General features: G+C 42.2%; 1 protein-coding gene across 1 annotated transcript in view; it reads left to right on the top strand.

Moving 5' to 3' along the window:
* ATF7IP2 (activating transcription factor 7 interacting protein 2) overlaps window positions 1-23,025 on the top strand; it is a 63,402-nt gene that overhangs the window by 27,651 nt on the left and 12,726 nt on the right. Inside the window, exon 6 of the mRNA XM_081089921.1 lies at window positions 3,174-3,328. Coding sequence (XP_080946047.1) covers window positions 3,174-3,328 — 155 coding nt within the window. The remainder of the gene's footprint in view (window positions 1-3,173; window positions 3,329-23,025) is intronic.

Genomic DNA, 23,025 nt, shown 5'->3' with positions numbered 1-23,025 from the left:
GGAATATGATTTTTTGAATACACACTCAGTAGAAATGTAGATGTTAAAGATTGCAAGGGGAGCTTCTAAAGGAAATGAGTACCTTAGAGAAAACCTATATATAGTCATAGAGAATATCTAAGTCTTTATGAAAAGACTTGGGAAGAAATATGGATACTTAAAAGCACAGTTGGTGAGGATTCTGAAGGAAAGGGCGACAGTGGAATCTTGTTACATAGTGGCAGGAAGCTTAGCTGAATTGTGTGTCCTACAGTGATTGGAAAACAGAACTTGTAAGTGATGAACTTGGATTTTTATTAGGCTAACAAGATTTTTTAGCAATGTGTGGAAGGTTTGGCTTGGTCTCTTGCTTTTTATAGTAAAACTAGAGGCCTGGTGCATGAAATTTGTGCATGGGGAAGGGGAGCCCCCCCCCCCCTCAGCCCAGCCTGCACCCTCTCCAATCCAGGACCCCTTGGGGGATGCCTGACTCCTCAGGATCGGGCATAAACCGGCAGTCAGACATCCCTCTCAAAATCTGGGACCATCGGCTCCTAACAGCTAACATGCCAGCCTGCCTGATCACCCCTAATTGCCCCCCATGCTGGCCTGTCACCCCCAACTGCCCCACCCCGCCGGCCTGGTTGCCCCTAACTTCCCCCTACACCCGCCGGCCTGGTCGCCCTTCACTGACCCCTCTGTTGGCCTGGTCACAGCCTGCTGCTTGGTCGTTTGGGTGCCCCTCAATGACCACCCTGCCGTCCTGGTTGCCCCATGCAGCCTGCTGCTCAGTCATTTTGGCGCCCCTCCCTGACCCCCCTGCCGGCCTGGTCGCCCCACGCTGCCTGTTCGGTCTTCCGTTTGGTTGTGATGGTCGCTTAGGCTTTTATATATATAGATGTGAGAGGGAAGAGATACGTTGAAGAAGGAACTGTTTAGAAAAAAGAAACCAGGCGGACTTAATTTGGAAAATTCTGAGCCTATCCAGATTGTAAAAGACCCTAAACTTAGGAGGTTTTCTACCAGAAAGCATGGTCTGGAGAGAAAGCCAATGATTTATCAGAACAGGCCTTTGGTGTAGTGCCTTGCAAAGATTAAAATGTCAGAGTATTCAGTCATGCAGAGAGCTCTTTAAAGAGAGTAGGCATTTAACTCTTTCAGCAGGCAGTTAACCTTATTTAGATTTAGTGTGTAGGTCCTGGATTCTGTGTGAGTTATAGTTCAATGAGTTTTCTTTGCAAAGTCCTTGCAATGCTCTTCTGGTTGGATTTATTTTTCTGCCTCCACTGGATCTTCTGTTCAATACCTGCAGGTGCTGCTGGACTCCTCAGTGATCTTGGGTGGGAAGTTCCAGAAATGGTGACCTGTGATCACTGCCACTGCAGTAGATTGGTCCTGAAGCTGCTCCAGATGTGGAGCAGGGGCACTGTTGATCCTTCGGTAGTCTACCCCCACTGACTGCAGTGGATTTGGCCCACTGCTTTTCCAGGTGTGGAGTGCTGGGGATTGGTTCCTGGCTGGCTTTTGCTAACATTGCTACTGCAGCTACTGAGGGTCACTCCTGCCCCAGGTGTCAGGTAGGAACACAGCTGACACTGTTGCTGCAGTGGTTCTGGCTGATTCTGCAGGTATGGAGTGGGAGACTAGCCAACCTTGCTGTAGGTTTGGGGAGAAGGACAGGTCCCTGGCTTTTCTGGCACCCAGTGCAGAATATATCTATACTAATAATCTATACTAGCAAAAGGGTAATATGCTAATTAGACCAGATAGACTGGACATCCTTCCTGACAAAGCTGGGGCCTGGGCGAAGCCACCCAGGGTCCTGGGTGCCTGTGGCCAGCCAGGGCAAAGCCGGCCCGGGTCCCGGGTGCCTGCAGCTGGCCAGAGGGAGGGAAGCTGGCCCGGGTCCCGGGTCCCGGGTCCCGGATCCCTGCGGCCAGCCGAAGGAGGGAAGCCCGGGTCCTGGTTGCCTGCCGGTAGCCAGAGGAGGGATGCTTGGGTCCCAGGTGCCAGAGAAAAGCCAATGCCGGTAGCCTGGGGAAGGAAGGCCTACTCTTACACTAATATTCGTGTATCGGGCCTCTAATAGATAATAAAAAGAAAACTCCGCGAACTCATTGTGGTGTTAATCCTCAATCTGCCCTCTTCTTTCCACCTTTTAGGGTCATTTTATGATTATCTCTTAAAATACTTCCAAGGCATTTAATTGTACAGGGAAGAGAAAAGTGAGTCTGTGCCACCTTGTCCTGGAATTAAAAGGATACCGATATTTTTTTGCTATTTTCTAATGTTTGAACCTATTTCTGCATATAAAATCTGTACATGTAATATAACATTTCAGAATTCTTTCTTTGTGTACCTGTATTTTTGTTCATGTTATCCATCAGTAAGCCCGTTACTTATGCAATTTATCCTTTTGTATTGATTAATATACAGTGGGGCCTTGACTTACGAGTGTCCCGACTAACGAGTTTTTTGAGATATGAGCTGTCTCTCTGCCGATTTTTTGCTTTGAGTTGCGAGCTAAAATTTGGGTTACAAGCCAGCTTCAGATACCCCACTGCTAGTTGGTGCAGCGAATGTCACAGTGAACGCCACAACATCAGCCCAGCATCACATATCTAACTCGTTCACTTTAAGATTTGACATACGAGTAATTTGAGTTACGAGCTCCGTCACTGAACGAATTAAACTCGTAAGTCAAGGCCCCAGTGTATACAGATATTTTAAATACTGAAAATTCTCAACCAAATCATGGGCAAGGTTACAGTTCCAAGTTTAAAACAAAACCCAGTGACTAGAAGAGCAAGTTGAAATTTAATCAGTGCTCCTGACTAAATAGTGAAGTATACTTAGCATGTTTTAAAAATTCTTATTGGTACACCGGTTAAAAATCACTGACCTAGATGTTTGTTTTTCCTTCCTTCCATTTAAGCTGGGAAGTTAAGTTGTACTATCATTTTTATTTCTTTGAAGTTTTTTTTAAAATTCATTTTTACAATTCATTTTTACAAAAACAGCAGTCATTATCATTAGCTATTGAGATACATATAATTTAATATATGTTTTCCATCTGTATGTGAGACTATTTTGAGAATAGTTTCTAAGTTAAATTTTACCTGTCATCAGTTTTATGTGGAAGAAGACAATTCCTAACCCTCCCCTCATCTGCCTTTACCTTTCCCAATTAACAGGTTGTAAATTCAGAGACTCTGAATTTGGATAAGAACCCAGTTAATAGTCTAGATGAAAGAAAGGCTCCTGTGAACTCTGGACCTTCCAACCCTTCAGAAAAAGCAATTGAAAAGATCGATTTGTCACAGGATCATGATGAGGCTGTTTCTGAAAGGTAGGCATTTCCACAGAAATGCATAAACTTACTTATCTAAAAATATGTTTGTAAACATGTACCCTTTTGTCAGTTAAGCATAAAATAGCTTAAAGCTTCATATTTTATATTAAAAAAATTTTATTATGAAGGAATTGAATTGGTTCTCCAAAGCTTTTATTGTTGTTTTAACAGTACTAAGTAAAACTTTCAATTGGTTAGGTGTCCGGTTTCCTGTGGTGAATGGATGATCAACTGGAGCACTTAAGTAGTTTCCAGTGCTATACTTGAAAAGGACAAGGCCTTATGAAACAGTGGTTTAAAAAGAATTAAACAGAGGACTAAGACTAGGGAAAAGTGCCTAAAATTAAACATGTTGAAAGTATTATGATAACTTCAAATTAGAGTGAATAGGTGAAATTACTTGCATAATTGAGTCACAGAGTGGATGAGACACCTAATCTTCAATCTAGTCTAAAAGATTTGGGCTCAGAGAGAAGTACTTTAGTTTAACAAAGAAACATGATTAGTGATTCTGGCCTGGATTTTCAAATGGGTAGGTGTGCATTTTAATGAATTATTTTCTCTTCACTAGTGATTCTTAACTGTTTGGATCTTTATAATATTACTGTTTATACTTGACATTTATTCCTTAAAATGTCCTAAGGTTTTGTTTTTATATGTTAAATTACACCTCAGCTTTTAAAAAGAGGAAACTATATAACCTAATTAAATGATGGCCTTTGTTTGAAGAACACATCCTTTGCTCCAAATAACTATTCATACAGTACTGATCTATACTATTAGAAGTAAATTCTTGATGTTTGGCAATAAACATGCAGATTTGACTCTTTGGAGGGGAAAACTAATATTCCCCATGATGTTGAGGCCCACATTTTAGTTTAAAGCCAGGAAGCTGCTGTGAAAAAGGCACTTATTTGTTAGTGAAGGCAGGAGTCACATTTCAGTGAGTCTTTGTGGTTTCCATTTGTTGACACGTGTTAAACCTCATAAAGTAACAAAAAAGAAGAATGCTGATAAGTGAAAAAATGAAGACAAGACACCATTAAAAAATAGCATTTATTGACTAATATGTCAAATTCATCAATGGATTATATCTATCATATGAAAAATACACCTTAGCTCTACCATAATGAGTAAAGAACCTACAGTTTATGAAACTGTTTTAGGCAGCACTCTCAGCTCTTGGAAAGTGTGAGAATATGTGACACAAATGTGTAACTTGACACTGATGGATGAGTTCAGGGTTGAGTTTTATAACACACTAGAGGCCCAGTGCATGAAATTCATGCACAGGCAGGGACGAGGGGACCCCTCAGACCAGCCTGCACCCTCTCCAATCCAGGACCCTTCTGGAGATGTCCAAATGCTGGTTTAGGCCCGATTGGCAGTCAGACATCCCTCACAATCCTGGACTGCTGGCTCCTAATCGCTCACCTGTCTGCCTGACTGGTTGCTCCTACCTGCCCCCCTGCCCGCGTTGTCACCCCCAACTGTCTCCCTGCCGGCCTGGTCATCCCCAACTCCCCCTCCCCCCCCCACCCCCCCAACCAGCCTGGTCGCCCTCACGACCCCCCTGCTGGCCTGGTTGCCCCATGCAGCCTGCTGTTCAGTCGTTTGGACATTCCTCACTAACCCTCATGCCAACCTGGTCGCCCCACGCAGCCTGCTGTTCAGTTGTTTCATTGTCCCTCACTAACCCGCCAGCCTGTTCGCCCCACGCAGCCTGCTTATTCAGTTGTTTGGTGGTCCCTCACTAACCCCCCTGCCAGCCTGGTCGTAGGCAGCCATCTTGTGAGGGTGTGAGGGTTAATTTGTATATTACCTTTTCATTATATAGGATTTAAGGAAGAAACACCATCAATTTTAAACTACAGCATATCCTTAAATAACAGCATTTCATTTAACCATTTCCTTATCGTGTTAGCAAGATGCTGTAAAAATTTAATCTTGTTTATATCAGTTAGCCTATTGTAAAATTGGTTTTGTTATAGTTTTTTTTGCTTAAAGTCACAAAACCTATTGATGATTTTAAGAGGACTTACTGTATTCCAAATAATAAAAAAGAGGGAATATTCTTCAGTTCATTTTATGAGACTAGATACTAAAATCTAGTATTACTGTGATAATTTTACAGAAATGGAAAATTATAGTCCACTTTTATCCATGAAATAAATGCAGGTATTCTAAACAAGATACTAGTAAACCAAGATCAGCAATCCATAGAAGTTGAGTTTGTCCCAGGAATACTGGTTCAAAAACAAAAAATTAATGTAATTTGCCAAGAGAAGAATAATCAGTTTACAATAAATATAGGAAAAAGAGCATCTACAAAAACCCTAAGACAAATCTGATGGTGAAATATTGGGAATATTTCATTGGGATACAAAATAAAGCAATGCTTGCTGTCACCACTTCTAACATTATACCAGATATCTTGCCTAATGCAACAGTGCAAAAAATTTTTTAAATTAAAAAGGATTCGAAAAGAAGGAACCATACATATTACGATTTTGGGATGATTCAGTGTATGTATGTAGGAAATCCAAAGGCATTTACAGTTAAATTGTTAGGATTAATAAGATTTTAGCAAGATTGCCATATTCAAATGTATAAGTAATCATTTGTGTTACTATATATCAGATATAAACAATTAGTAAATGAAATTTTTAAGAATTCCAATAGCACCAACTAAATAAGGTACCTAGGAATACATTTAATAAGACATGTAGTGACTGAAGAAATTGACAAAACTTAGATATTAAAGAAAAAAATGGAGAAAGTGTGTTTATGGTTTGGACAACGTAGTATTATAAAATGTTTTTACTTCTGTTTAATTTATAGAGTACCATTTCGATCAGTTTTTCAGCATGTAATTTTGTGGAACTTGACAAGCTGATTTGATTCTAAAATGTATATGTAAATGCAATAGGTTAAGAGGCCAAGATATCCTTTAAGTAGAGAGCAAAATGGAAGGAATTGCCATCAGATGTCAGAACATTACAAAACTGCTGTAATTAGGATATTGTTATATTGGTAAGTATAGGATAATGTGATATTGCCAAGTAGAGTAGTGCAGCAGAGTCCAGAAACCTATCATATACATGTATGTATGTGATGGCAATTATTTGGCAGATCATTTGGGAAATGATTGTCTTTCAGTAAATGGTATTGTTAATTTGCTATTCATGTTGGGTGAAATATAAAGGAATGTCTTCATGAACTTCAAATAAGATTTCTTAAGACACAGGTACCCTTGGCGCATAAAAGTAAATTATCAATTTTACCATTTTAAAATTAGAAACTTCTTTTATTCAAAAGGCACAATAAAAATAATGAGAAGACAAGCCATCAAGTAAAGATGCTACTCATAGCACATATAACCTGTATAGGATTAGTACTCAGGAGATATATATATATATGTGATATATGTTTACTCAACATACCAATGAGTAAAACCAGATAATACACAAGGAAAAGTGGACAAAAGTCTTATACATCTACTTCACAAAGAGGAATTCCAGATGGACAGTAAACATACGAAAGATGCTCTCTTCATTGGTAATTTGGGGAAATAGAAATTGAAAACATATTTTGATACCATTTCCTTTCAGGTGAGGAAAGGTAAAACACTTTAAAATCTAACAATACCAGATATAGGTGAGATTTTGAAATAAAAGGAATTGGTTTTATTTAATACTAGAGGCCCGGTATACGAATTCATGCAACAGTGGGGTCCCTCGTCCTGGCCTGCGGGATCGGGCCGAAACCAGCTCTCTGACATTCCCCAAGGGTTCCCAGATTGTGGGAGGGTGCAGGCCAGGCCAGGGGACCCACCAGTGCATGATTGGGGCTGGGGAGGGACGCGGGAGGTTTGCCAGCTGAGGAGGGACCGCGGGAGGGCTGCAGGGTGTGTCCAGCCCATCTATCTAACTCAGTCCCAATCAGGTATACCCCAGCAGCAAGCTAACCTACTGGTTGGATCAACTCCCCCGTAGTGGTCAGTGCACGTCATAGCGAGTGGTGAGCAGCTTTACATGCTATTAGCATATTACGCTTTGATTGGTTGAATGGACAACCAGACACTTAGTATATTAGGCTTTTATTATGTAGGAGTTTGTTCTTTGGTGAGTAAATTGGTATAGTATTTTTAAGGGGGGGAGCATTATCTAGAAATACTGAAAACTAGAGGCCTGGTGCACAAATTCGTGCACCTGCAGGGTCCCTTGGCCTGGCCTATGGGATCAGGCCAAAACCGGATCTCCGACATCCTCCGAGGGATCCCGGATTATGAGAAGGCACAGGCCAGGCCGAGGGATCCCACCGGTGCACAATTGGGGCCGGGGAGGGATGTGGGAAGTTAGCCCGACAGGGAGGGACCATGGGAGGGTTTCAGCTGTGTCTCACTCAGTCCTGATTGGCCAGACTCCAGCAGCAAGCTAACCTACCAGTTGGAGTATCTACCCTCTGGTGGTCAGGATACGTCATAGAGATTGGTCGACTGTCCCCTGGTGATCAGTGCACATCATAGTGAGCTGTTGAGCAGCCTTAGCATATCATTAGCATGTTATTCTTTGATCAGATGACCAGACACTTAGCATATTAGGCTTTTATTATATAGGATTCTAGCAGTTCCATCACTTGATATGTACCTTAGTTAGGGACATGTACACATATGCAGTAGGATACACACACACACACACACACACACACACACACACACTAATGTTTATTAGCAGCATTTTCAATAATGGTTAAGAGCTGGAAGGAAAAAATGTCCATCACATTCTAAAAGAAAAATAAATTGCAGTAAGTTATGTAGTGGGATTCTGTATATTATAAAAATGAAAGAACTGCAGTCACATGCAGCAGTATAAGTTTCTCCCACAAAACATAATTGAAAAACAGACATGAAAGAATAATATGATTTCATTCAAATGAAATGCAAAAATAGCCAGGGAAATATACATATTACTTAGGGATCCAGGGAATAAAACAAAATCAATATCAGAAATGCTATTTTTAGAGGAGATTTTGATACAAGCATACAGATTTCTGAAGTGCTGACAATTTCAAATGTATTTACCTGAGTGGTGGCTATGTGGGTGCTAGTTTTATTTATTAAACTGAACATGTTCTTTAAAAAAAAACACGTTTTTATTGATATTAGAGAAGAAGGGAGAGGGATAGATAGAAACATTGATGAGAGAGAAACATCGATTGGCTGTCCCCTACATAGACTCCCTATTAGGAATCTAGCCTGCAACTCAGGCATGTGCCCTGACCAGGAATTAATCAAGTGACCTTTTTTTTATTTAAGAATTTTTGTGAGCTTGAGCCAAATGGTCGACAATTGCCAGGAAGCAATATCTCAACGGATTGGGATAATGCTCCATAGAATGGTGTCTTCTCATCTATATTTATAGACTGCAAAGGAAGGGACATAGGTAGGTTACATGAAATCGATTGGTGATAGATTAGAGAGGCAGGAGAAAGCAAAGCAGGGAAACCCCTGAGATAGGATAAAAAGTAAAATGATAGACACATACTTAGGTGGGTGCAGGAACAGTTAATATGTTAAAAATGAGGGAGTTTGTGAGATCTTTCCTGGCACCCAGACAAATTAGGTTCATGACTTCTTGGTTCTCGAGTCAATGCTCAACTACTGAATCACACCTCCTGGGTATTTTTAATTCAATTTGAAAGTAATTATTAGGGAATTTAGATTATTTATGTTTTACATAATCTTACTGATATATGTAAGTTTATAACTACAGTCCTACTCTTTGTTTTCTATTTGTCCCATCTATTTTATGTCCCTTTCTTCCTATGTGTGTCCGTCTCTATTTTAGAATTCTATGGATTTTTTTAAATCTTTTCCCCATTACCTTATTAAATATACATCTTTAATTGTTTCTTGAGCAGTTATCCTAAAGATCATGAAATGGATTCTTGATTCTAATATTAGAGTCTAATATGAATTACTACTTTCACCATTTTGTACACAGTTCTTACTAACCTTAGAATACTTCAGCTCAACTTACTACACCTCATTCTTTGAGTTTTCAAGCATTTATTTTACATTATTTTAAATCTCACAAAAAATACTAAAGATAATGAGAAGACAGGCCATTCTTCTTATTATTCTTATTAGCTTTTTTTTGTTGTTGAGGCAATGTGGAGATTCGGCATGGTGGCTGTCTTGACTTTAGAGTAAGGGAGAGTATGAATAAGTAAGAGGAGATGGAAGGGTTTGGACGTGTGTGTGTGTTTAACAGATCTCACAGGTGTCTCTGAGACAGGCAGAAAGGCTCTCTTGCAGAAAGAACCCCTGCTACCACCACAGGCACTCCCCAGGCAGATGTGGCTCTAGCTTGGAAATCTTGCTATCTTGAAGGAGAGGGTGTGCAATGGCTAGGAGTGTGTATGATTGAATTTTGGGGGAGAGGTGGGTGTGATTGGATTTCTTGTTGCTTGCTTGTTTTATGACCCTTTTATTCCTTTTTTTTTTAATTGCATATCTCTAATTTCTTTCCTTTGATTCTATTCTACTTCAGCTTGCTCTTAATGGTTATTATTATTCTTATTTTGTTGTTTTCTCTTGTTTTCATTTTTTTTCCATTTTACTTTTCCTATCTGTATCTTAATATACCCATTTTTACTATGTTTTAATCTCATTATTACTTCACTTCTTTTGTTTCCTCTTTTTTCTCCTGTAAAAGTTTTTTTAGCTTCTTCCTTACTTCAATATAGTCATCTTTTTGGCTTCTTCTTTCTCCCCTTTTCTTTATATCCTCTCTAAGTCTTTGGTTGTATGCCTTTTAGTATTCTTTTTTTTTTCTTTGCTTGTTTTTCTCTTCTTTTTCCTTTGTAGTCTTTTCTGTTGTTACTGCATTGAGTAGTTTGATATTTGTGGTGTTTTTGTTTTGGACCTGTTGTGTCTTATTTCATTTTGTCAGCACCCATATAACAGCTGGCACGACGACGTAGGGGTTGAACCTCAGTTGCAGTAAGTTGAAGGAGAAATCCTTCGCATGAACAGGATATCAATAATGAAATCCCAATTACAACAGAAGAGCCCAAATAACACACACAAAGAGCATTCCTAGAGCATCCAGCTCAGGTGAACAAAGAGCCTGCACCACTAGACATCTCAAGACACTTTCTGTATTAGGCCAGCACACAAATACTGGGAGGCATAACAAGCCTATCTAATACAAAGAAGCAAGTATAAAGATGCAGCTAAAATAGGTAGACAAAGAAACAACCGCCAAATGAGAAAAAAGAAGGAATCTCCAGAAAAATAAATACGTGAAATGCTGGTGAGTAAGCTATCAGACATAGAGTTCAAAGGAATGGTTATAAAGATGCTTAAAGAACTTAGTGCAAATTACAACAGTTTGAAAAAGGAAGTAGAGTCCACGAACAAGAACCAGACAGAAATAAAGAATGATTTATCTGATAACAAGACATATTGTAAGGTAATCAAAGTAGATGGTTGAAGATCGAATCAGATTGGGAAGACAAGGTAGAAATAAATACCCAATTAGAGCAGCAAATAGAAAAAATAATTTAAAAGCATTAAGATAGCTTAATGGAGCTCTGGGATAACATGAAATGTAACAACACCCACATTATAGGAATACTAGAAGGGAAAAAGGGTGAACAAGTAACGGAAAACCTGTTTAAGGAAATAATGACAGAAAAGTTCCCCAACCTGGTGAAGGAAAATGTCACACAAGTTCAGTAGGCCTGGAGAACCCCAATCAAGATGAACCAAGAGATCCACACCTAGATCATAATTAACACATTGTGGACCATTAGTTTTATTGCTATCTACCCAGTGGCCAGATAAGTTTCTATTGAACGAGTACAAAAAATGTTTTACATTAATATTAAAGGCACACTTTAAAATTAAATACCCATTGCATTTTGAAGTTATTACATGTTCTTACAAGCTAATATCTGTTTATAGAGTTCTCGTGATTGGCCACAAGCCTTAGAACAGAAAACACAAGAATTCTTGTGATCCATTCTCAATGTGTTAAAATGGCAAATGTCTCTTAAAGGCAGAAAGAGACAGAAAATTACCTACAAAGGGGTTCCCATTAGCATGTCAGCTAACTTCTCAATAGAATTACTTCAGGCCAAGGGAGTGGTATAAAGTACTGAACGTAATGAAAAGCAAGGGCCTAAATCCAAGTCTATCATTTAAAATTGAAGGAGAAATATAAAACTTAAAGACAAAAAGGTTAAAGGAGTACGTTACCATAAAACCAGCAATGGAAGAAATGTTGAGACTATTTTAAGAAGAAGAAAAGGGAAATCAGGTATAAAGAAAATAAAAATAGCAACAAATAAATACCTATCAATAACCTTAAATGTAAATGGATTAAATGCTCTAGTCAAAAGACAAAGGGTGACTGAATGGATTAGGAAACATGACCCATATGTATGCTGTCTCCAATAGACTTATAAAGCAGTAGATAAATCAAACAACTTTTCAATCCAATAGAGAATGGAGCAGAATGGAGGCTGATTGCAATCTTTGTACGACAGTCTATTCTGATTTTTCCCTATCTCTATAATATAACCCTTCAAGAGTTGCATCAAGAAGCCTTGGGTATTTCCTGTGTCTTCCCCTCTATTGCTGGTCTTGTATTTCAATTTTTATCTCCCCTGTATAGTTCACTGTGACTTCAGCCACTTGCTGGTTGGCTTCTTAGATTCCTAAATGGCTTTACAAGAGCCTTAAGAAGAATACTAGTGGCAAGTGTCTCATCTACTTCTCTATGCCCTCCTCTCTGGGATCTTAGTTCCTTTCCTTAGGTCCTGGCTTCCACCACAGCATTGTAATCTCTTCATCCAGATCTTTCAGTTTTCCTTTTGCTAGAGAAAAATTTTAATATAGCTTTTCAAATTGTTCAAGTGTGTCAAGGAGGTAAAGATACAGCATAACAATTCTACATACAAAGTTTTCCTGTACATATATATATATATATATATGTTATTTTAAATTTTTAGAAAATGATATGTTATTCCCCTCATTATTATAAATCTACAGAAAGCCAAGTTTGTTTTGTCTGGTAGCCCAAGTATTGAAGGAATTAAAACCATTACTAACTTTCTATATGTAATAATGGTTGGAGTTAGATGTTTATGCATTTTTCTTTTTAGAAAGTGAAAGGCAGTAACAGTTGAGCCAAAGAAGTTAATAGGAGAGAAAGCTTATGGACCAGAACACATATTTTATAAAGAAGGATATTGCTTAAATACGAAAAAAAATACCTTTATGTACAGTCATTTCCAAAGATGAAAAGTAAATGTCAAGGTCTAAGGCACCCAAGAGCAGACCACTTCCCCAATATTGATTGAATGAAGCATTAATATTGTCTAAAAAAACAAGTCTTGTATTGAATTTCTCATAAAGAAATGTTTACAGAAATACAAAGGAGAAAATAATCAGTTACCAGGCACCCTATTTTAAGAAATTTTCTACTGTCTTGCATGTGTTCTTTACTATTTATTCTTTAATAATATTTAATCTGAATAATAAACTTAGCGGGCTTTTACAGATGAACAAACTGATGCAGATTTCTATCCCCAAAACACTCACTAGTAAATGGAACAGTCAGGATTTAGACCCAGTCAATATTGTCTCCAGAACCCATGATCTTAAACTAATATCTATAATAATAAAAGCGTAATATGCTATTTAGACCGGTCAGCCAAACGACCTACGGATGTCCTTCCAGACTAAACTACTGGGGCGGGAGCTAGCTCTGAGGCGGTTAGGGGCAATTAGGCAGGCAGGCGAGCAGTTACAGGCAATCAAGCAGGCAGGCAGAGTAGTTAGGGGCAATCAGGCAGGCAGGCAATGGTTAGGAGCCAGTGGTCCTGGATTGCGAGAGGGTGCCCCGGAGTGGGGTGTCCCTCAGCCCAGTCTGCACCTCTTGCAATCTGGGACCCCTTGGATGATATCCAACTGCCAGTTTAGGCCTGCTTCCCACAGGGAGTGGTTTTAACCTGCAGTGGGACATCCTTAGCGCTGTCACAGGGGCAGGAGAGGCTCCTGCCACCACTGCTATGCTTGCTAGCCATCAGCCCAGTTTGTGGCTGAGCAGCGCTCCCCCTGTAGGAGTGCAGGGGCATCTCTTGCATTGAGCGTCTGCCCTTGATGGTCAGTGTGTGTCATAGCGACTCGGCATTCCACTGTTTGGTCAATTTACACATTATCCTTTTTATATAGTACTAGTGGCCCAGTGCACAAAACTCATGCACATCAAAAGGGAATTAGAGGAAATATTTTGATATTGGTATTTGCCCTTTCTTTTTAATAGAAGTGTCAGAGATGAAAGAAAACTAGGAAAATGTATGTAAAAATTTCCCCGATGTTAGAGTCTGGGGCACGCCGCGTTACCTAGAGTCAAGTCCTTGCCCACCACTCGCACACACTTCAAAAATGCAGGAGACCCAGACCTGACCGGCCCCACCCCCATCAAGTGCCTCCAGGTGGGGGGGCGCAGTCTCAGGTCCCTTGTAAAGCCTGCCAGGCAAGGCGCACAGCCTCAGTTCCCCGAGCCAGGCACTAGGGTGGGGGGCGCAGCCTGAGGTCCCCTGTTAAGTCGTGTAGAGCGCAGGATGGAGCCCGAGGTCCCTTGGCCTTGCACTGGAACGGGAGGGGGGGGGGGGTGCGTGTGGGGAGTGGCCTAACATCCCTGTCAAGCACTGCAGGGCTGGGGGCACATCCTGAGGTTCCCCAGTACTGTGCTGGGTCAGGGCGTGCGGCATAAGTTCTCCTGGCCCGGGGTGGGGAATGCGGCATGAGGTCTCCCGTCAATCCTCACCAGGCGAGAGGCATGGCCTGAGGTCCCTCACTCCAGCCACGTGCCATGCAGCCTCAGGCTCCTGCTGTTAAGTCGTGACGTTACAGCATCCCAGCTTATTTGCATATTCCTCTATTATCACATAGACTAGAGGCTTGATGCACAAAGGTGCCTGAAAGAATGGGCCTTCCTTTCCCTGGCTGCTGGCTCCGCCTTTGCTTCTGCCTGGAACCACCTTTCCGCCTTCCCATGCTACCCAGAGGTCTGGAGCGGCTAGGGCAGTGCGGACCACCTGTGTCGTTGCCATAGCAATGACTCAAGTGTCCCGCCTGGCGCCTGTGTATGCAAATTAACCCACCATCTTTGTTGGGTTAATTTGCATACTCACTCCTGATTGGCTGGTAGGCATCGTGATGGTATGGTCAATTTGTATCGTTCACTTTTATTAGTGTAGATTACCTGGAGATTTTTAATTACTAATTTTAAACACAGGAATTTCCAAGTTAAAATGTAAGCAGAAAACATGTTTAGTGCATCCACATGACCATGAAAATCATTAGAGTCCTTAGTTTTCCTCCCACGTGTGGTTTATTTTAAAAAATGCCATAAAAATAAATTTAAAAATAAATAATAAATAATAAAAAAGAAAAGTGCCCAGCCAGTGTGGCTCATTGTTTGAGCATCAATTTATGAACCATGGTTCAAATCCCAGTCAGGGCATTGCCCGGTTGCAGGCTTGATTCCCCAATGTGGGGCATGCAGTAGGCAGCTGATCAGTGATTCTCTCTCATCATTGATATTTCCCTATCCCTCTCCCTCTCCCTCTCTGAAATCGATAAAATATCCTATCTAATAAAAGAGAAACATGGTAATTAGCGTATGTCCGCTACCCTTCCCATTGGCTAATCAGCGAGATATGCAAATTAACTGCTGGCCAAGATGGGGGCCGGCAGCCAGGCAGCTTGAAGCCAACATGAGGCTTGCTTACTTCAGTGACGGAGGAAACCAACGTTCCCCGCCTGCCTTGCCGGCCTCTGAGCTTGCAGTTTGAAACATTGTTACAAATATAGAAGCTAAACAAAACCCCAGAAACCTGCTTTCAGCCCGCCGGGATCTCAGAGCTGGAGTTGATACAGTGTTTTGATTATAGAACCCAAAGAAACCAGATACCTGCTTTCAGCAGCAGAGGCCTCAGAGCTGGAGCCAGAGCTAAAGCTGGCCCAGAATAAAAGAAAAAAAAAAAAAGCAGTTGGGAGCTTCAGTCACCTGCCAGCCTGAAAACAGCCCTCAGGCCCTCACCCAGACTGGCCAGGCACTCCAGTGGGGACCCCCACCCTGATCCAGGACACCCTTCAGGGCAAACCAGCCATCCCCCACCCGTGCACCAGGCCTCTATCCTATATAGTAAAAGGGTAATATGCCTCCCAGCACCGGGATCAGCGGAGCCGCGAGGCCTCCTGGCACCAGGATCAGCGTTGGGGGGGGGGGCGGGGGGGCAGCGCCCAAACCCCCTGATCGCCCTGAGGCTCTGTGTATGACAGGGGGCAGGGCCACAACCTCCCTATCTGCCCTGCTCTGTTCGTGACAGGGGAAGGTGCCCCAACCCCCTGATCAGCCCTGCTCTGTGCCTGATAAGGGGGAGCTCCCCAACCCCCTGATCACCCTGCGGCTCTGTGTGTGACAGGGTGCAGCGCCCCAACCCCCTGATCGCCCTGCGGCTCTGTGTGTGACGGGGCAGTGCCCCAACCCCCCAACCGGCCCTACCCTGAGCGTGACTGAGGGTGGCATTGCAAACTCCCAATCCACCCTGCTCTGTGCATGACAGGGGGTGGCGCCCCAACTCCCCAATCAGCCCTGCTCTGAGCCCGACCAGGGGCTGCACCTAGGGATTGGGCCTGCCCTCTGCCACCCGGGAGCAGGCCTAAGCCAGCAGGTTGTTATCTCCCGAGGGGTCCCAGACTGCGAGAGGGCACAGGCCGGACTGAGGGACCCCCCTGCCCCCCGAGTGCACAAATTTTTGTGCACTAGGCCTCTAGTATATTTAAAGAGCCATTACTGGGAGCAATCAGTAGATCAGTTTCAGCATATCTTCAAATGTTCATTGAATTCTGATTAGATTCCATATTTATGGATGGATTCTTCAGGATAAGAATTAACAGCTTTATTCACACACACTAGTTATTAACGAAGTTAATTAACATAAAATACCTACTGAAAACTGCACAGACAGTAAGTGTATAGTTTGGTGAATTTTGATAAAATCAAATGCCCTGTGAACTGTCCACCCAGATCAAAAACAATCACAGTGTCATCCAGTCTGATTTACTTAGTATGCCATATTTGCCGTCATCAGTCCCACACCTACCTCACCAAACTAAGCAACCACCATTCTAACTTATAACACCATAAGTTGTTTAAGTTTGCTTTTCACATTTATATAAATGGAACCTTACTCAGTGAACTCTGGTATCCTGCCTCTTTTGTCCAACATTGTGTTATGAGATTCATCCAGGCAGTTTTTTAGCAGCAATAATTTGTTCACAGTCATTTCTATATAATGTCCATCAAATGAATACACCACAATTTACCCATTTACAATTGTTGATACACATCTAGATTTACAGATAGGGTAAATTATGAACAGAGCTGCTATGAACATTCCTTTACATTTCTTTTGTTGTATGTACTTGTATACATTTCTGTTTGCCATTTTCTAGAAGTGGAATCAGTAGTACATAGCGTATGTGTATTTTCTGGTTCAATAGATACTAACAAACACTTTACCAAAGAAATTGTACCATGTTACACTCCACTAAAAGTACATAAGGCTTTTGTTACTCCATATTCTTCTCATCACTTGGTATTATCTGCCTATTTATTTTAGCTACACTGTTATATTGATAGTACCACATATTGGTTTTAATTTGTATTTCCTTCTAATAATGAAGTTAAGCACATTTTTATGTTTGTTAGCCATTTGGACATCTTCTTTTATAAAGTTTTCTAAGACTTTGCATGTTTTTCTTTGGATTTGCTTTTTCCAATTGTCAGATACATTCCCTGTAAATATCTCTTCCCACCTCACATCTTCCTCCTTCCATAAGAGTATCTTTGTATAAATTGGGTCTTCTTAAATTTATCATAGTCTTTTTCATAGATTATTCCTTTCTGATTACTCTTCTATTTGTTTAAGCTATGTTCTCTATCTTTCCTCAATATTCTTAAAACTGTTAGTCATAGTTCAGTGCCATTGTTTTATAAATCCAATATCTGAAACATCTGTATATCTGTTTTTGTTGATGTTCTGTGCGTTTCTGATCATTTGATTCTGTTGGCATACTTAATAATTTCTGAAAAATTGGTGAGGCTTTGAATGATATCACCTTCTTAGAGACAAGATTTTTATGTCCTCTGGCAGATAGAGCAAGGGCTAATCACTTAATCCACTCAAGAAATTATAATTTGAGGCTCATTTTGATTTTGGTAATTCTTCTGCTTCATTCTGGTTCTTAAGACATAGTCTTTCTTGGATTCCAGCAAACTCTAAGAATCTATTAGAGGCTGGAGAAAGAACCATTAAAAAGTAGGACGTCAAATATTTCTTGTCTGTTTTACAGGGGTCAGGCATTTGCTCTCCCCCTCGCTATGAAAAGAGACTTATAATATCATGGAACAAGAGGTAGATTAGAGCCTTAGACAAGTATAGCTATAGGGGGGCTAAATTAGTCCTAGACTAAACATTGCAGTGAAACTACAATAACAAAAAAATTAAACTAAAAGGACTCAAGGAATCAAACGAATCCTGAGTAATTCATTAGCAGTAAACAAAGTCCAACACTCTTTAAAGGGATGAAACATCCAACAGTGTAAATTTTACAGTGTCTGATGTCTAATAAAAGATTACCAGGCATTTAAAGTAACAAACCTTGAGAAAACTGAAATGATTAAAGTAGACATGGAAATAATATGGTTGCTGGACTTAGCAGACAACAATTTAAACCTGCTATTACCAATATGTTCTTTGTGTACATCAATATAGGTGAAAATTTGAACACTTAAAGAAATAGAAAATTAAAAGCAAATACGCAAATTGAACTTCCATAGATGAAAAAGACAGTAAAGTGAAATATACATTGGATATCACTAATAACAGAATAATTATTTTTTGAATCAGTGAAATAGCAATAGAAATTTAAAACAAAGACATGAGGAGAAAAATATAATGAAAATATGAACATAGCATCAGAATCCTATGAAACATTATCAAGCCATCTAATATATATATTATTGTAGTATCTCTAGGCAGGGGTTAAGGGGTCAGAAAAATTAACAAACTTAAACAGAAAAAAGAATTTAAAAAAAACAACTATCATGATCAGATTGCTGAGAGTCGGTGATAACAAGAAAATCTTAAAAGCAACCAGAGAGGAAAGACACATCCTATCTACTAAAGAGGGGATATGCTAATTGACTGTCACACCATCACAAAGATGGCAGCGCCCACAGCGGAGGCAGTGTTTCCATAATACAAAATGGCTGTATCCACAGCGGAGGCCAAATTCCTGTGACGAGCCTTAGCAAGCAATCAGCAGGCACCTGAGGCTGTGTGGCACTGAGCCAGGGCAGGGGACCTTATGCTGTTCCCGATGCCCGGTGAGGCTTGACAGGCAACCTCAAGGTGCGCCCCCCGCCCCAGTGCTGGCCCAGGAGACCTCAGGCTGTTCTCCCCAGGCTGGGGTACCTAGGGCTGTGCCCCCCACCCCAGTACCAGGTTACCTGAGGCTGTGCCTCCCCGCCCAGTGGATCTTGATGGGGTAACTGAGGCTGCGCCCCCTGCCTGGCGGGGCTTGACAGGATTTCAGACCACGACCCTTGTTTGGTAGGCTTGATAGGGAATTTCAGGCTGTGTCCCCTGCCCAGCAGGGCTTGACATGGGACCTCAGTCTGTGCCCCCAGCACTGGGACAGGGGACTTCAGGCCATGCCTTCTGCCTGGCAGGGCTTGATGGGGGACCTCAGGCCGCACCACCTGTCCTGGCGCTGGGCCGAGGGACCTTAGTCTGTGCCCCCTGCCTGGTGGGGCTTAACGGGGGCCCTGAGGCTGTGCCCTCTGCCTGGCGGAGCTTGACAAGGGTTGGGCCAGCTGGGTCTGGGACTCGCGTAATTTTAAGGTGCTGCGGTGTGCAGGGACTTGACTCTGGGTCCCGCAGTGCGCCCCAGACTCTGATAGGAGGAAGATTTTCATGTACATTTTACTAATTTTCTTTCATCTCTGACACTTCTAGTATATAGAAAGGACAAATAGCAATATTAAAATATTTCCTCTAATCCCTTTTTAATGTGCATGAATTTCATGCCCTAGGCCATTAGTTAACATATAAAGGAACAACAACAGATCAGCTGTAACCATAAATTTACAAACTAAAAGACATCTCTACAGTATAGAAATGGAGAAACATCTCTAAAACATTGAAAGAAAATCTGTTCATTCAAATTTCTATACTCGGTGAAAATATATTTCAGACATGTAGAGGATAAAAGGATTTATCGCACTAAAAATAGGTGAAGAGACTATGTCAGCAGCAGACCTGCACTACAATGTTAAAGGAGCCCAGCCAGCATGGCTTAGTGGTTGAGCTTCAACCTATGAACCAGGAGGTCACAGTTCGGTTTCTAATCAGGGCATAAGCCTGGGTTGCGGGCTCAATCCCTATTTGGGGCACAAGCAGAAGGCAGCTATTCTCCATCTCTCTTCCACTCTGCGTCAATCCTATATAATAAAAGTGTAATGTGCTAATTAGACTAGACATCCTTCCAGACCAAGCCGGGCCTGTGAGGGAAGCCAGGGTCCCAGGTGCCAGAGGAAAGCTGGTGCCGGCAGCCGGGGTAACAAAGGCCTACTCTCGCATGAATTTCGTGCATCGGGCATCTAGTAAAAATATATATATTTTTTGTAAATGTTAAAGTTCTTCAGGCAGAAGGAAAATAGTGGATGCAATTCTTAGATCTATGCAAAAGTAAATTAATGGAAAGGGCATTTGTCATTTAAAATACATATGGATAAATATAAAATTTCCTGTTTCTATATAGGATATATATGTGTGTATATTATACTAGTATAATGTGTGTAGTGTTTATATATACATATATGTGTGTGTGTATGCATGCAATATACTATTTCTGTATAGTATTTTTATGTACAGACAACAGGCAGTTGGAATTTGATATTTAAAATCAATATCATTTAAAATAATATCAAAGAACTAGAGGCCCGGTGCACAAACTCATGCATGGGTGGGGTCCCTCTGGGTGGCCTGCAGGGATCAAGCCGAAACCCGCAGTCCAATGCCACCTACATCTCCTACCTGCTGCTCCCGCTCATCCCAGCCCCACTGTGCCTACCGCGTGTGCTGGCACCTAATCAGTCCCAATTGGGAGTGGCTTGCACTGCCATAGCAGCTCTCATCAGCCATGAGCCCTGCGTCTGGCGCCTTTCCCAGGGGAGTAGCCTGTGGGATCAGGCTGAAACTGGCTCTCCCAACATCTCCCAAGGGGTCCTGGATTGCGAGAGGGCGCAGTTCAGGCTGAGGAACCCCACTGGTGCACGATTGAGCTGGGGTGGGACTGTAGGAGGGCTCCAGGGCTGGACACCAGCAGCAGGTTAACCTACCAGTTGGAGCATCTGCCCCTGGTGATCAGTGTATGTCATAGCAATTGACCAACCAGTTGATGTCTTCTGGTGGTCAGTGCACATCATAGCGAGCGGTTGATATCATTACCGTATCACTCTTTGATTCGTTCTTCGGTTCTCCCATTCAGTCTATTTGTATATTACCCTTTTATTATACCCTAAAGGCCCAGTGCACAAAAATTTGTGCAATCGGGGGGTTCCCTCATCCTGGCCTATGCCCTCTTGCAGTCTGGGACTCCTCGGGATGACCACCTGCTGGCTTAGGTCCGCCCCCTGGGGGATCGGGCTCAAGATGGCAGTCAGACATTCCTCTGGCAGCCCGGCAGCCCTTGGGGGAATGTCCACTTACCAGCAGGGAGCAGACCTAAGCTGCAGTTGGACATCCTTAGTGCTGCTGAGGCGGTGGGAGAGGCTCCCACGACCACTGCTGTGCTGGCAGCCATAAGCCTGGTTTGTGGCTGAGCAGAACTCCCCCTGTAGGAGCACACTGACCACCAGGGGACAGCTCCTGCATTGAGCATCTGCCCCGATGGTCAGTGTGTCATAGCAATCAGTTGTTCCCAGGCGTTTTGCTGTTAGGGTCAATTTGCATATTACTCTTTTATTATATAGGATAGAGGCCTGGTGCACGGGTGGGAGCCGGCTGGTTTGCTCTGAAGGGTGTCCCGGATCAGGGTCAGGGTCCTGCTGGGGTGCCTGGCCAGCATGGGTCAGGGGCTGATGGGTGTTTGCAGGTTGGTCACACCCCCTTCATGGTGCAGGTCCCCACTGGGGTGCCTGGCTAGCCTGGGTGAGGGGCTGAGGGCCTTTTTCAGGTTGGCCAAGCCCCCGAGCGATGGAAGCTCCCAGCCTTTCCTTTTTCCTTTTTATTTTTATTCTGGGATTTATTTACCTTGTATAATTGAAACTTTGTAGCCTTGAGTGGAGCTCAGAGCCGGCCATGGCGGGCGGGCGGGAAGCTTGGCTTCCTCCGTCGCCAGGGGCAACACGAGCCTCCTGCTCGCTCCAGCTCCTTGGCCACAACCGGCTGAAATCAGGTATCTGGGGTTTATTTGTCTTCTATAATTGAAACTTTGTTGCCTTGAGTGGAGCTCAGAGCCTGCCGTGGCAGATGGGAAGCTTGGCTTCCTCCATCACTAAGGTAACCAAGCCTCCTGCTTGCTCCAACTCCGTGGCTGCTGGCCACCATCTTGGTTGGGTTAATTTGCATATAGTTGCTTTGATTGGCTGGTGGACGTGGCTTAAGGCATAGCGAAGGTAAAGTCAATTTGCATGTTTGTCTTTTATTAGTGTAGATAGGAATAAAATTGCCAATTCATCTATAAACCTCACTTCAAAACTACAAAGTAGCTTCAGATTTCTGGTCCAACATGTAAGGAGTCACCACTCTATTTTAACAATAATTGAAAAGCTGAATAAACTGAAAGTGTCAACTCTTCTTAGATTCATCAGAGAAGTAGGGTCACAGAGCAAAGTACTGCCCCCCTTATTGGAGAGAGAAACAGGCAGAAACATAATCACAACCTACTGGAATTGGAACAAAAACTTCCTTGAGATCTAGTGTGGAGGTACAAAAATCTAAAACTCTGGGGGTTGGAGGACAGTTATAGGGGGACCCCACAGTGTTGTGAGTTTAACCTCCAGAAGTTCTCCAAGTCTATCCAGTGAATATTGGAGAAAAACCCTCTCATGTTTCCCACAGGTGGAAGGTAAAAGGAACTTTTTGGAATACCCCAGCCAGAGGTCTGTCTTAACACGGCCTGCTCATAGGAAAAACTGTTATCAGAGCTTAACCTACCTAGGAGAAAGGAAATACCCTACTTCTGCTCTCTGTAGCCTTCTACATGAAGGAAGGAAAATACCCAACTCTAATCCCCTCTAGTGAAACTATCACCTCAGGACAGGTTGGGAGGGATTGAGGGAGAATACTGATGTTCACGTTCCTGGACACAGACTCACTAAGAGACAGAAACCCAGTGATGGGACTAGTAGAATATTTCCCATCCCCCCACATCTTACTACTACATTACTAAAGGCCTGTTTCTAAACAGTACAATGCTATATATGAATGTGGACTTGAATTAGTTGTAAAAATATGTGTATTGCAAACTCTAGGACAGGGGTCCTCAAACTACGGCCCGCGGGCCACATGCAAATAAAAATATTGTATTTGTTCCCGTT

Source organism: Myotis nattereri (genome assembly GCF_964212035.1).
Source record: "Myotis nattereri genome assembly, chromosome: 4".
NCBI classification, from domain to species: domain Eukaryota; kingdom Metazoa; phylum Chordata; class Mammalia; order Chiroptera; family Vespertilionidae; genus Myotis; species Myotis nattereri.
This window is presented reverse-complemented; position numbering and strand designations above follow the sequence as displayed.